The following is a 14848-nucleotide window of genomic DNA, read 5'->3' as shown; positions in this document are numbered from 1 at the left end:
CTGTACCTTTCTTGACAATACCTTCTTGGGCTGCGATTTTCTCTGCAGGATAAAGAAAATTTTACATTTGATTGGGAAATTAGAACCCTCTGCAAGGCAGTTGGGTTGGATAACACTTTAGAAGTACTCACTTTTCCTTTTTCATCAATCTTAGTGACAAGGAGATCATTTTATTTAGGTCAATCAATATTTACACTTATTTTATAATTGGGTAATTGATATGCTGGAGGCTTTTCAGTTACTTGATCTAATATTTGTCTCTTTACACAGTGTCCTGTTCAAATTCAACCTTGACATAAGGAAAAACTTACTGACAATAAATGGGTTTAAATTTCAGCATCAGCTTCCAGGGGAGACTGGAAACATCTACCCCTGAACATCATGAAAACAAAACAGACAGCTGGTGTCTTGACTTCAACTCAACCCACACTTACTAAGTACCTACTAAAGCAAGGAACTGCATTAAGCACGCAGTACCTCACATAGCCTGTCTTTTAACCTGATTATTTTCCCTTCCAGTTACAAAAAGATTCACAGTTTAGAATTTCCACACATATTATGTTACTCTAGAGTAACATATTGTATTGTATTGTACATTGTATATTACATTTTGTAACAGTAGCTACAAAAATGGTCATCAAACATTATCCCTATTTTACTGATGAGGAAACTGAGTTATCGAGCATCATATGGCCAAGAAGTGGCATTGGTTTAAGTTACAAGTATGCATCTATACAGATTTATTCTATAGAGTTACGGATCCATACATAAAAATAAGCTGCTATGAAACTAAGATATTTATTTCCTAGTCAAAATTGCCTGCTAGACATATTATCTGAAGTCTGAAAAGCTAGTCTCTTGATGCTGTCATACTTGGTCAATATTATTGATGAAAATAGCAATTTTTCTTCAGAAAGTTATGCTAATAAAGCAAGATAATGTCTTCTTATAAAAAAATAGACATGTTCACCAGAAGGCTGCCTTCTCAGAAAATGAATAAGCTAAACTGGATATTTATGAGTGTAGTTGTTTACAAAATTTTCACTAAAAGGCAAAAAAATTATATAACCAATAATTGCATTGCAATTGATGTAAAAGTAGCAATATATTCATTAATGGAAATATAATTGCAAGTTTCAGGTAAAAATACCAAAGTATTCATAATGACATGTTCACGGTTGCATCCTTCTGCCCACAGAACAGAGCACAGTGCATAGGGGTGCTTAATAAATATTTGTTATGTGTGCATGTCGGCTCAGTTGCTCAGTCATGTCCACCTCTTCTTGACCTCATGAACTGCAGCCTTCCAGGTTCCTCAGTCCATGGACTTTTCCAGGCCAAAAATACTGGAGCAGGTTGCTACTTCTTACTCCAGGAGATCTTCCGAACCCAGGGATTGAACCCTCGTCTCTTGCATCTTTTGCATTAGCAGGTGGATTCTTTACCACCGCACCACCTGGGAAGCCTCAAATATTTGTTAATAATAAATGAATGAAATAGGGCAAATAGTGAAAAACTTTGCCATTATCTTTCTTATCAATTCCTAAAGCAATTGGGAACCTGGCAACAACTGTTACACCCATGCTAACCAATCTATTATGGAGTCCTGATAATGGGTATAATTGATGTTATTTGTAGAGAAGCTGATAGTATAGGACTGTTTTGGTCCCAAAGCCCCTTAAAAACTCCTGAGTCTAAGAGTAGTATCAAGGTCTCTCCTACTGTCGCCGGCTTTATCGTTGACTGTTATGGTTACTTCAGTTACAGGTAGTTGTGACATAAAAATCAGCCCATCTGCACACATTTTGGGCTTTCCTGTTGGCTCAGACGGTAAAGTGGAGAAGGCAATAGCAACCCACTCCAGTACTCTTGCCGGCAAAATCCCATGGACGGAGGAGCCTCGTAGGCTGCAGTCCATGGGGTCGCTAGGAGTCGGACACGACTGAGCAACTTCACTTTCACTTTCGTGCATTGGAGAAGGAAATGGCAACCCACTCCATTGTTCTTGCCTGGAGAATCCCAGGGAGGGGGGAGCCTGGTGGGCTGCCGTCTATGGACGGCAGTTGGACATGACTGAAGCAACTTAGCAGCAGCAGCAGACGGTAAAGAATCTGCCCGCAATGCAGGAGACCTGGGTTTGATCCCTGGGTTGGGAAGATCCCCTGGAGAAGGGAATGGCTACCCACTCCAGTATTCTTGCCTGGAGAATTCCATGGACAGAGGAAAAGAGCAGGGAAAAAGAGATGAGGTTCCATATGTAGAAGTGTTTATACTATTGCATCAGGAGAAAAAGGAGTCAGAGGACTACCATCTTATGGTGTGGAGATCTGAGAGAAAACCCAGTGGGGTACCTAGACAAAAAAGCCTAAATAAGATTCAGGAGATAAACTGAGGATCCATCAGAGTTTCTAGAGAGGATTTATCAAGCTTATAAGTACTATATAGACAAAGACTCTGAGGCTCCTGGGAAGATAAATATGATCTTCATCAGGCAAAGTGCCCCAGAGGTTAAAAAATTAGAGAAATTAGATGGTGTATCTGAAACGAGTCCTTCTTAATTAGTAGATGTTGTTTTTAAACTATTCAACAACAGCGAACCATGATAGAAGAAGGAGATACAAAACAGAATGCAGCTTTTCTGGTAGCAGCGTTGAAAGCACGTAACCTAAAGGAGGGCTTCCCAGGTGGCTCAGTGGTAAAGAATCCCCCTGACAAAGCAGGAGACCCAAGTTCAATCCCTGGGTCAGGAAGATCCCCTGGAGAAGGAAATGGCAACCCACTGCAGTATTCTTGCCCTCCGGGTTCCTTTCTCCATGCAATTTTCCAGGCAGGAATACTGGAGCAGGTTGCCACTTCTTACACCAGGAGAATTCCATGGACAGAGGAGCCTGGTGGGCTACAGTCCATGGGGTCACAAAGAATCAGATACGAATGAGCATGCACGCACACATTTTAGATAACTTAGCACAAAATAAAATGAGAAAGGAGTCACAGGTAAGAGCCAAAGTGAGGCTGGAGGAGGATTTGTGTACTTGATTTGCCCAGGGCTCCTCTGTGCCATTCCAGATAAATTGAAGACAGAGTGGGTTCTAATCAGGGCCAGTGAGTTACATTTTAATTTGGTTTCTCAGCCTGTGCCACTCCATATGAAAAAACACTCAGTCCTAAAGAGCGGTTCTCAGTTCCAGTTGACCTTGTGTGGGTGGGCAGGAACAGCACAAAGTCAACATGGTGAAATATGAAACCTTGGGCCAGTGACTTCATCTCTGTGAGACTCAAGTTCATCATCTAGATCCACAGTGCAGTTACCACTGACTAAGTTTTTAATAGGTACCAGGGACTCTGCTTAACAGTTCATAAATAGTGCCTCATCTTAATTTTAGTCTTCACATAAACACAATATAAATATTATATCCTATGAGACAGTTGGATGGCATCACTGATTCAATGGACATGAGTTTGAGCAAACTCCGGGAGATAGTGAAGGACAGGGAAGCCTGCTGTGCTGCAGTCCATGGGGTCACAAAGAGTTGGACACGACTGAGGAATCGAACAACAACATAAATATTATTATCCTCACTTTACACATGAGGAAATTGGGGCACAGAGGCATCAATTAAATTGTCCAAGATCAAATAATAGATGACGATAGAGAAAGAATTTGGATCCACATGAAAGCCTACCACATCCTGCACTGTGCTGCCTCCTGTTAGTAAAATAGGGATATTCCTATTTGCCTGAAGAATTGGCGTGATAATTTAATGAGATGGTAAATGAAAAGTACTTTACCAGTGCCTCCCAGGTGGTAGGTACTCAATATATGACAGCTGTTGTTCACATGATACACCCTTCAGCTGACTTACATCCAACTAGAGAATATGAGTGGGAGTGTGAACTAGTTATTCATACAATCTAACCACAGTATTTGCTCTGGAGTCACTCTGTGGCATTATACAAGGTGCTGAGAGAACAATGATTATAGAAGGAATGGCTGTGGTTTATGAGGGAGAACTGAGAAGATAATACACACTCCAACACCCTCTAATACTGCGGCCCCATGGACTGCAGCCCACCAAACTCCTCTATCCATGGGATTCTCCAGGCAAGAATACTGGAGTGGGTTGCCATTTCCTTCCCCAGGGGATCTTCCCAACCCAGGGATTGAACCCGCATCTCTCAATTCTCCAGCATTGGCAGGCGGGTTCTTTACCACTAGTGCCACCTAGAAAGCCCAGTCAGATATCCTAGATTTGGCAAAGAACCCAGTCAGTCACACATGCTCATGTGCTGAAACAAGTGTTCTAATCACACTACAGGAGATAATGTTACCTATGTTCATGGGAGTAAGGGAAGTAAATCAATAGAGCTGGTGTTCATATACACAGTTACATGGTTAAATTTATCACAAGTGAACCAACTTTTGAAATATCATACAGACACTAATAATGTAAGAGTATAAACCTTAGCCAATACTCAAGAATCAAGTCAGATAGCAATCATTCCTAGTTTTCCATGGGGCCCCAAAGTCATCTGCATACACAGCATCTCTCCAGCACAGACTTCTCTGGTGGTTCAGATGGTGAAGTGTCTGCCTATGATGCGGGAGACCCGGGTTCAATCCCTGGGTTGGGAAGATCCCCTGAAGAAGGAAATGGCAACTCACTCCAGTATTCTTGCCTGGAAAATCCCATGGACGGAGGAGCCTGGTAGGCTAGAGTCCATGGGGTCACAAAGAGTTGGACACGACCGAGTGACTTCACTTTCTTAAAGTTCTGATACTGCCACTTACTACTAACTATGGCATGTCCCTTGTCTCTGTGCAGCCTGGTTTCCTTAACTGATAAATAATAATGATGTGTTATGCACCCTATAGGTTGTTAGGATTAAATGAGTTAGCATATGTAAGTATTTAGAACAATTCATGTGTGTGCGTTAGTCACTCAGTCGTGTCTGACTTTGTGCGACCCCATGGGCTGCAGCTCACCAGGCTTCTCTCTCCATGGAATTCTCCAGGCAAGAATACCGGAGTGGGTTGCCATTCCCTTCTCCAGGAGATCTTCCCGATCCAGGGATCGAACCTGGGTCTCCTGCATTGACAGGCGGATTCTTTGCTGTCTGAGCCACAAGGGAAGCCCACAGAACAATTCAAAGGACATATAAAAATTATCTGTAGTACTTCCCTGGAAGTCTAGTGGCTAAGACTCCACACCCCTAATGCAGGGGGCCTAGATTTCACATGCTCTCTTCCCAACCCAGGGATTGAACCCACGTCTAAGAGTTTGCATGCCACAATGAAGATAGATCTTGAGTGCCACAACTAAGACGCAGCACAGCCAAATAAAGAATATATATATTAAAAAACAAACAAACAAAAACCCTGGTGGTCCAGCGGTTAAGAATCTGTCTGCCAATGCAGGGGACACAGGAAGATCCCACATGCCATGGGGCAACAGAGCCTGTGCACCTAAACTACTGAAGCCCTCGTGTCTACAGCGCATGCTCTACAACAAGAGAAGCCACTGCAATGAGCACGCACATTGCAATGAAGAGTAGTCCCCCAGCTCAGTGCAAATAGAGAAAGCCTGCACAGCAATGAAGACCCAGCAGCCAAAAATAAATTAAAGAAAAATGCCAGTTTACTTGGCACAGTGCCTGGCTCGCAGTAAATGTTCAATAAATATTAGTGATTATTAATTCTAAAAAAGTTATTTGGTATTTTTCTTTTCTATATGTGTAGTTGTTAATACTGGAGCTTCTAAGATAAAGTGTGGAACATTTTAAACACTAACACATTTATTATTAAATAATGATGATTTTGGATTGTAAGCTCATAGAAAACAGATACTCACAGCATTTCATATCTAGTAAGAGTGCCGAATACTTCTTGAATCAATGAATCCAAAATGACAATTGAGGGCACAGAACTGCATGTTGAGCTCACCCACCCTGAGAGTTCTAAGCCATTCTGCCCTCTAATACGTTGCTCTGTGCCTTTTACCCAGGGAGCACTGGTCAGCATCACCAACTGCTATTTCTCCCCTTTTCTTTAGCTTGCTGGCATGTTCTTATCTGAGGATGAAAACTTTCTTCTGCTCTTTCGCCAGGAAACCCCCTTGGACAGCAGTGTGGAGTTTATGCGGGTGAGCATTTGGTTGTATCTCTATGGAGGATGAGGCCAGGATCCCAGGCACCTGCCGTGGCTGCCACCTCCTCTGCTCCCTCCCCCAGGGAGAGCTGCCCATGGGACAAAACCAAGAAGCCCTTGGTGTTGAGCCTGGACTGTGGCCCCCAGTCTCAATGTGCTCCCTCAGTGGGTTGACCTAGGCTGCTTCTGAGCTAACAGACTCCTTAGCTTGCACTAGAGGAAGGCAGGTATCTGAGGAATGTAATGGGAGAGTAGAGTGAGGACCGTGGAGCCCAGTGAGTACCAGCCTGTGAGCTCCAGCGAACTGCTGCCTTCTGAGAATGCAGGCTAGACATCCAGACTCCATGGGCAACACTTCGTTGTTGTTTAGTCACTAAGTCACGTCCCCATAGGCTGTAGCCCGCCAGGTTCCTCTGTCCATGGGATTTCCAAGGCAAGAATACTGGAGTGAGTTGCCATTTCCTTCTCCAGGGGATCTTCCCAGACCAGGGATTAAACCTGGGTCTCCTGCATTAGCAGGCAGGTTCTTTACCACTGAGCCACCAGGGAAGGCCCTCTGGGCAACCGCTTACTTTTAAATGTTGGTGACTAATTCTAGATTTGAAGGCACAGTATGGTCAAAATATAACTTATTAGAGGGCCGATCCAGCCAGCAGGTGTCTCTTTGCAATCACTGTGCCTGAGTGAAAACTAAAGGCAGAATCAGTGGCTCCTCTTTCAGCCTCTAGGTTGATGTGGTCCGGGCGCGGGTTGGAAAAGAATTTCCAGACATGAGACAGAATGAGAAGAAAATAAAGATTATTAGAGTGGGAAACGCTGTTACAACAGAGGGCCAGCTCAAGGGAGAACCGAAGTTGAACAGGGGTCCTTAGTCCACTTTTATACCCAGGGTACAAGGAGTGGGATAGGGGTCTTGTGGGTCATTTGCTGATTGGATGAGGCACGTATACTGGGCAGGGAAGAGGAGGGCAAATACCTTCTCCTTATGGGGTAGAAGGGAAGACAGGTTATACTGTTCCATTAATAGTTACAACATGGGGGAGGAAAGGATGCTAAGGGTCTGGTTTTTCCATTCCTGCATTCCAAGACCCTCCTTGGTTTTATCTGCTCTTTCGTCCTTGGGTCATTACTTCTTCCTCCTCTTTATTTTTAGGGCCAATTCTTTGGCCCCTTTTGACACCCTGCTCATGTCTAACTATCTACCTATTTCCCTTCTCAGGCATTTGGGAACCCAGTCTCAAAGGAAAAGGGGTGATGGCCGCTCTGACTTCAGGCTGTACAGGGGCATTGTGGGGCTCTGGGTTCCCTTTGCCTGCTCTCTGTCAGGGTGCATTTACGGAGTGAGATGAGAGTCCATGCAATGATAAGGTGACTTGTTTCAGCATTGTCTAGGTGTTGGTCAGGGAATATTCTTGTCATACTACCACTTGGAGATTTGTTGTTTTCTAGAAGAAACAAACTTAACGAGAAAGTTAAAGGTACATGGCCCAAAGATTAATAGAAGTAGAAAAGCTGCTCAGGGGCTAGCCAGGAGAACCAGGACCAGACATTGGTTCGTGACATTAGTGTTTCTCTAGGTACGAGAAGATGCAAGGATTTGGGCTCATAAAATCTTTACCTGAAAACACCTAACTATCTGAAGGCTGGTTCTTGTGGGGTTTTTTCCAGAGCACAGAGTGCCTGATCTCCACTCTGACCTCCTTTCAGGGGATGGTGAAGGTCAGCAGCTTGCAGTGGTCACAAAGTAATCCTTGTAGATGCAGCTGGCAAGTGACAACTTCCAGTCAGCAGGGTCCCTTCATAACCACATATGTGACCATGCTTTGGAGGCATTTCATGGCCATTGTGTCCTGCGGTCCTGGGAAGGCTCTTTCCCAGGTCTAACAAAGATTCCATTGACAGGCCATTCAATGTGCTGTTACTAGACCAGGCCTTGTGAGTCGCAAAAGTCTCTGGACCATACCTGTCTTACTAGCCTCTTGGTCCAGGAAAATATTCCCTCTTATTGCCTCTTCCCATATCTGGAGTTACTTTGCTACAATCATTGATCTCATATGGAACTGCGTATCAGCATTTTATCACATGCTTAGTTACACATTTGGTAACATAAAAAAACAATCTTCTGAAACAAGTGACATAGAAAATAACAGCTAGCAGTTATTATAAGGTCACAAGCAAGAATTTAAGTCAAGAACTTTCATTAGGTATAGCCCAGTATACCCCAGGTCATCTGACTTCATTTGTTAAGTGACTATAGCCTGGTGTTAATCTCCTGGTTATACATCATGGAGCATCTGATTTTTATCTGAAGATTGGTTACTGAGATTAGCTTTAGAAACAATCTTAGAGTGTCTTTTTTAATAACTTAATTAATTAAACCTTTTAGCAATATAACAACAAGGAACTATCTCAGAAGTGAGTCTTAGTAAAAACTAGACCTTAATTAACAAAATTAGAAACTTAGTTTGACAAAATTTAATATTCAATGAAACATGATTTTTTCATTATGAGGACATTAACCCTGTACCCAGGGAAGGCTTTAACCCATCAAATAAAAATGAGGTTGTCAGGGAGCCAGGAAAAGCCAAGTGGCTATCTTGGATTTCTCATAGCCCTAACTCTCTGATTTTCAGCTATTGTTCACCCATTTTTAATTCCCTGATTTAGGAGTAGACTGTTGCCATGTTTAAGGACATCAGGATAGCAAAAGTCTAACAGTGAGGGCTTATTTTTGTAGAAGCAGAATGAGCTTTGTCTACATGTACCATAATCTTAAATAATGTTTATTGACTTTACCAAAGTAACAAAAGATTTTAAAAACAAATAGAAATCACTTAAAAGCAAAGAAATTCATACTCTGTTATTGAAAGCTTCATTCTAAGAAAACTTTGTTCTCTTAACAGAGAGTAAACTAAATTCCAGTCTGTTACCAGTTTACCAGATAACAAACAGAATTTGTTTATCAGTTAATCTTAGAAAAAGTCTTTTCCATAAATCTTGAAGAACTAGCACTATTTTTCTAAAGACATGAGAGTGAAACCATAGAAGGCATGTTTAAAATCTAATTAAATTGCAATTGACAAAGTAGCCTGGTCATTGCTGTGACCTGTAACACTTTAACATGATAGCTAGAATTACAACTGACAACATTTTACCAGGACATATCAGATTTTCATGAATTTCACATAATTTCTAGGATATCTATATTAGTAACATCAACCATACAGTATAACCTGAGAGGATTCATCACTCCTCCAACAATACGTCCCATGTAATTTAACATGTCAAATGAACTCAGGTAGTTTAATAGGTCTTTTGGATGTCTCAGAGCCCTCTGAGGCATCCCAAAATTAGCTAGAAGTCAAGTTATTTAGGAAATTTTGTTGATAAATACCAAAGGGGTTTATAACACTTAATCAGATAGGATCATATAGATCACTGTGAAACAATATATTCACTTAGCCAAAGTAACAAAGAAGATTTCAAAGGTAAACATAGAACAGAGCACTTCAGAGGTAAAGAAACTTAAAATCCATTATTAAAGGCAGTTCAACATCTCAAGAAAACTTGTATTTATGCACAAAACTCTTCCCTTTGGGGTCCATTTTCCATAAAACCTTCTTATCATGTCCTGTACCCATTAGTTTGTTTTCCCATCCTGAAACAGCCACCTGTAAGTCAGACCTACTTCCTTTTCCCTTTAAAAAATGTAATTTCATTTCTCATACCTTCTTGACTGAAAACACACATCCTACTTTCCTTAAGCAACCAAGAACTGACCTTATATATATTAGCATTCTATAGATTGATGAACATAAATACCAGTGATAATTTCTAAAAAAAAAAAATTCTAGAGAACATCTCAGGATGGCATCAAACATTATTCATTAATAGTCCAAAATCTCTTTAGTTTCTGTGTTAAGAGGAAGTTAGTGTTCAGTAATGAATATTTCAGAATCTTATTTGGAAATGACCTAGCTATTCAGTAAACTTTTGTCACTTAATTTAGCACAACCCTAGAAATTCAAGTCACCCCAATCTGGAGACACTATTTTAGACAGATATTCCTAAAGTATAATTATTCTTGATAGTTTAACTAAAAGCTCTTGTCTCATTTATATATATATTTTTAAAGTTCCTTTACTCAAGTTACTTTCCTTGCTGACAAACTTGTAACAGATATAACAATATAACAATGTTTAACTTATAATAAACCTAGGTACAATGAAAATATTATGCTTAATGTTATTATGCTTAATGTTAATATTATGCTATTATGTTAATATTATGTCTATATTAGATTAGCAAGCATTTGTACTAAATATTTAATATTGAATATTTCCCAGTTCATGTGAATCTGAAATTCATTTAGGTTGATTTCTCTTGTATTTAGAATTCTCTGATTTGTAACTGCTTACTTTTCTTTAGGCCAATTAAATTAGAACTCATTTACAACTTCAGCAATATTATTTTAAAGACACACACTGAGACATACATAAATCCAGACAGACAGACACGACAGAGATCTCATAGTTTTCCTCTTGAGATTTAAACTGTCTCTGTGACACCCCCCCCCTTTTTTTTTTTTGAAGTTCTAATTTGCCCAAGGCTGAGGTCTCAGGCAAAGTGGGCTGTGTATTTCAGGGACATGGAAAGGGTTAACTTCAAGCTTTTCCTTAGGCAGGCTTTTTAACAAGCTAGTTGTTTTTAATTGCATGTGCAAAAAAGAACTGGTTTTGAAGAATAGAGGAGAGTTTTTGATCCTTCAGGCTTTTGAATATAGGAGAAAGACCTGGACCAAAGGGAGCCTCAGAATCCTTTCCTAGAGATCATGTGGATATGAAAGGTCGAGCAGGGGTTGTCTAGGAAATCTGATGGAGAGAGACAGAGGGTGACAGGAGGTAGGGAGGCAACAGAAAGACATGTGCGGCATGAGTCCCTCAAATCCGGACTCAGACTGAGGGCCATGAAGGACTGACGTAAGGAAATTCTGAGTCCTTTCCCTGCTTTTGGCAAAAGCTAGTGTGCCATTCAGAGGCCACTTTTTTTTTTTTTTTGGGTCCCCCAGTTTGTAGTGGGGCCAGGCCTTTTGCAGGGTCAAAAATTTCCAGTTTCTGAGAATATAGCCAAGACTCATATAAGTGAGTCTGAGAGAGGCTCCTGGGACGTACCAGAACCCAGTCTTAGCCTACCTGCCGTAGAATGGGGGTACTGAGAGTCACCGGCTGACAGAAAGGCGTCCCTTTAGTCCCAGTGATCTCTCCGTGTGACTAATGGCACAAAAATGGCTGACTGTTCCAACAGTTGTGTCTGACAGTGAGCGGTGACCTCTGAGAACCGTGTGGCTAGGGCACCATGTGACCCAGGCAAAGAAAAACAGAGAGCAACCGGGTGTCTCACCGTTTGGCGATTCCCTGAAATGTAGAAAGCACTTTTGGGATGGCTCAGAGGCAACACCTAGCCTCCTGTAAATCAATCTGGACCAAAAAGGGAAAGAAGTGAAAGTGACGCGGAAGAAGGCTGAGGAATCCACCTTACAATCCTATCGGGGAGGCGGTGGCCAGGGGACGATGGTCTCTGTTTTGCTTCAACCACTATGGAAGTTGTCTTGCTGGAAGCAGATGCCCTTGTGGCCTGATCTGTTCTGTGTCCCCCTTATCCTCACAAGGGAGTCTTCATGTGGCAGGTGCCCTAATGGCTTTTAAGTGCCTGACCCGTGCCCACACAATATTGGTTGACCTAGTCCTCAGTTGGAAAGAAGTACAAAGAAGAGACCCTCATCCGTTCAGGCGGCAGCTACTGGGGCGCGGTGAGCAGTGGGGCCTTTGGAACACACCAGAGGGTAAGCCAGGCCAGAGTTCCTCAGTTGCTTCCACAGCACTTGCCTGTTCACAGGGGGTCCCTATAAGAAAGGAGAAGTGAGGAGGTGGGGGAGGAGACCCCAAGGTCCCCGTATGGGCCACCAAATATGTCATAGACTGGGCATGGGTTGGAAAAGAACTTCCAGACATGAGACAGAATGAGACGGAAATAAAGTTTCTTATTAGAGTGGGAGATGCTTTTAGAATAGCGGGTCAGCTCAAGGGAGAACTGAAGTTGAATAGGGGTCCTTAGTTCACTTTTATACCCAGGGTACAAGGAGTGGGATAGGGGTCTTGTGGGTCATTTGCTCATTGGATGAAGCATGTATACTCAGTAAGACTAGGGCAAATACCTTCTCCCTACAAGGTAGGAAGGGAGACAGGTTATATTGTTCCATTAGAGTTACAACATGGGGGAGGGAAGGATGCTAAGGGTCTGGTTTTTCCCTTCCTGCATTCCAAGACCCTCTTTGGTTTTATCTGCTCTTTCGTCCTTGGGTCACCACATAGATGTTACTGTCTGTGGGTGAAAAATAGGCCAGGGAGGACAGAGCAGGGTGTCTTAAAGGCCAGAGCGATAGATTTAGGACAGCTACTGCACCCAGGGCCCCATTCCTGAAAGAGTTTCCAAGTCCCCATTTAGGAGATACTAACTTAGCACCCTTTTACACTACTTTATCTTCTGGCCAAATGGAAGTTATGTAAAACTGAGCAAGCATTTGCATAAACAATTCACAGAAAAAAATCTGAGTAGACAATAGATATATAGTGGTAACCAAAGAAATGCAAATTAGAAACAACTAATTTTTACTAAAGTGGTAAAAATTTTAGAGGGATTAACAAAAAGATGAAGTGCTGGCAAGGAAGCTGAGACTGTTGCTCATGCTCTGCTGGTAGGCATGCACACTGGGATAATCTTATGGAAAGCAATTTTGCAAAAATATAATCAGGATCCGCTACAATTTCACCAATCCAGAGTTAATTCTAAAAAATCTACCTTTTGACTTAATAGTCCTACTTCTCCAAGCATCTATATAAGAATATAATCAGAGATGTAGACAAGTTTTCAATGCTATGATGTATATTAAATATCCCAGTGTTACTTAGTACAGTTAGAACTGAAAATAACATAAATGTCTAACAATGAAGGAAAAATGGTAAATTATGATACATTCATACAATTCACTCATTCCACAAATACTTATGAGCACCTGCATTATGCTGGAAACTGTTCTAGGCCTGAAGATTCAAGAAAGAAAAACCCCATTGTGGAATTTTACGGATCACTGAAGATCAAGTTTTCAAAGAATATTTAATGACAAGAAGGAAATGCATAACAGTGTTATGAAACAAAATTATATAAACAATACGATCTTAATTTTGCTTAAAAAATTATTTACCCCTAACATCAATGTAACTAAGGTAATGGGTAAATACATGCAAGATATAATATTGGTTGTTTTTAAGGGATAAGATTTTAGATGATCTTTAAATTCTTTGTATTTTTGCATTTTCCATCTTAGAATCACAGTTATTTATAAATTATTTTAAATGACATTTTGAAAATAATTTCAGTTGTACTTAAAAATGCTCACAGAAAATTTTAAATGAAAAATAATAGACCACTGAAGTATATAGCCTCTATGACCTCCCCTTCATTATGTCACATATGTAATAGAAATATAATGAAAAGGAAAGACATGAAAGTGGTAAGTTATTATCTCTGGGGTGGAAATATCTGAAGATTAGAGTTTTCTTCTCTTTGTATTTCATTAATTTTATACAATGAATATGATTTCATTTTATAATCAGTAAAAAAGTATTAAAATGTTAGGCCTGTATAGGCTTGAATAATCTTGAGAAATGGGAAAAGGAAATAGCATTATGGAAACTTTTTTTTTTGTTTAACTTATTCCATTTTTCCTCCCTCCCTTCTAGTTTGTCAATTTCTTCTGCAAAGAGCTTTTCTTTCTCTATCCAATTAAAAAAAATATTTTGGATTCCTGAATTCTTTTTTTAAAATTAAATTTGTTATAACCTATTACTATCACACATATTTTAAGAAATTCTACCTTAATATATTTATATTTCCCTTGAACTATAGGACCTTAAGATACTTTAGTGCTAGCATGTATGAATCAACTCACTAGCCATTATCATCCAGAATAAGTTCTATCTTATTTTCTTTAATCCCATAAATTTTATGCTAACAAGATTTTATGTTGCCATTTACCCAAGTGTTTCCCATTGTCTTTGTACGCCATTCCTTTTTTATCTTAAATTTTCCTTCTTTGAGTTCTTCCTTCCTGGAGTATATCCTTTACCAAGAATCTGCTGGTAATAAACCCTGCTTTGGTTTGCCTGGAAACCTCTTTATTTTGCTTTCTTTCTTTCAAGATGGCATGTGTAGCATTCACATAAAGATCTTTGGTCCTCCAATAGTTCAGTTGTAGTAAAGTTACAAGATAATTTAGATGGAAAATATTTGGTGAACAGCATAAAAAAAGCATACAAACTATTATTTGAAATTCTCATTCTTAGTTCTGGTATATTCATACCATTAAAATTAGGATGTAAATCATAAATAAATAAACCATAAATCATTTAACCAGTTGATTTTCTAAGCCTGGCTAGATTCAGGCAGAAATGCTGGTGACGGGGACTGAAAGTGGCGAAGTTTCTGAACACTTCCCACAGAACGTCAGCATCAGTATTTCCTACTATCCCTGTAGGATATTTAGCCAGGACTCTGGCTGTGGTCTAGAACTAAGGTCCCTGCAGTTGGTGACTCAGGTAACCCATTCCACATCAAAGGAAAAATCTATCACTTAAAAAAACAAAA

General features: G+C 40.5%; 3 protein-coding genes across 16 annotated transcripts in view; 1 reads left to right on the top strand and 2 right to left on the bottom strand.

Annotated features, from left to right (window-relative positions):
- The window catches only part of SLC17A1 (solute carrier family 17 member 1), a 215238-nt gene that overhangs the window by 27598 nt on the left and 172792 nt on the right, over positions 1-14848 (bottom strand). The window contains exon 13 of one of the 10 annotated variants that reach the window (XM_081522124.1): positions 10594-12047. The exons of the other annotated variants lie outside the window; for them this stretch is intronic. The gene's annotated coding sequence lies outside the window, so the exon portion shown is untranslated. Of the gene's footprint in view, positions 1-10593; positions 12048-14848 lie in introns of those variants that run through there. 10 annotated transcript variants of the gene reach the window in all.
- Positions 1-14848, top strand: part of SCGN (secretagogin, EF-hand calcium binding protein) — a 50027-nt gene that overhangs the window by 9832 nt on the left and 25347 nt on the right. For all 5 annotated transcript variants that reach the window (XM_081522132.1, XM_081522137.1, XM_081522134.1 and 2 more), the window contains one exon: positions 6051-6140. In XM_081522132.1, the coding sequence (XP_081378258.1) occupies positions 6051-6140 (90 nt within the window). The remainder of the gene's footprint in view (positions 1-6050; positions 6141-14848) is intronic.
- Positions 11534-14848, bottom strand: part of LOC145518219 (histone H2A type 1-A) — a 60667-nt gene continuing 57352 nt past the window's right edge. The window contains exon 2 of the transcript XR_014062761.1: positions 11534-12047. The gene's annotated coding sequence lies outside the window, so the exon portion shown is untranslated. The remainder of the gene's footprint in view (positions 12048-14848) is intronic.

Source organism: Giraffa tippelskirchi, chromosome 8 (genome assembly GCF_054371585.1).
Source record: "Giraffa tippelskirchi isolate mGirTip1 chromosome 8, T2T-mGirTip1v1.2.pri, whole genome shotgun sequence".
In the NCBI taxonomy this organism is placed as follows: domain Eukaryota; kingdom Metazoa; phylum Chordata; class Mammalia; order Artiodactyla; family Giraffidae; genus Giraffa; species Giraffa tippelskirchi.
This window is presented reverse-complemented; position numbering and strand designations above follow the sequence as displayed.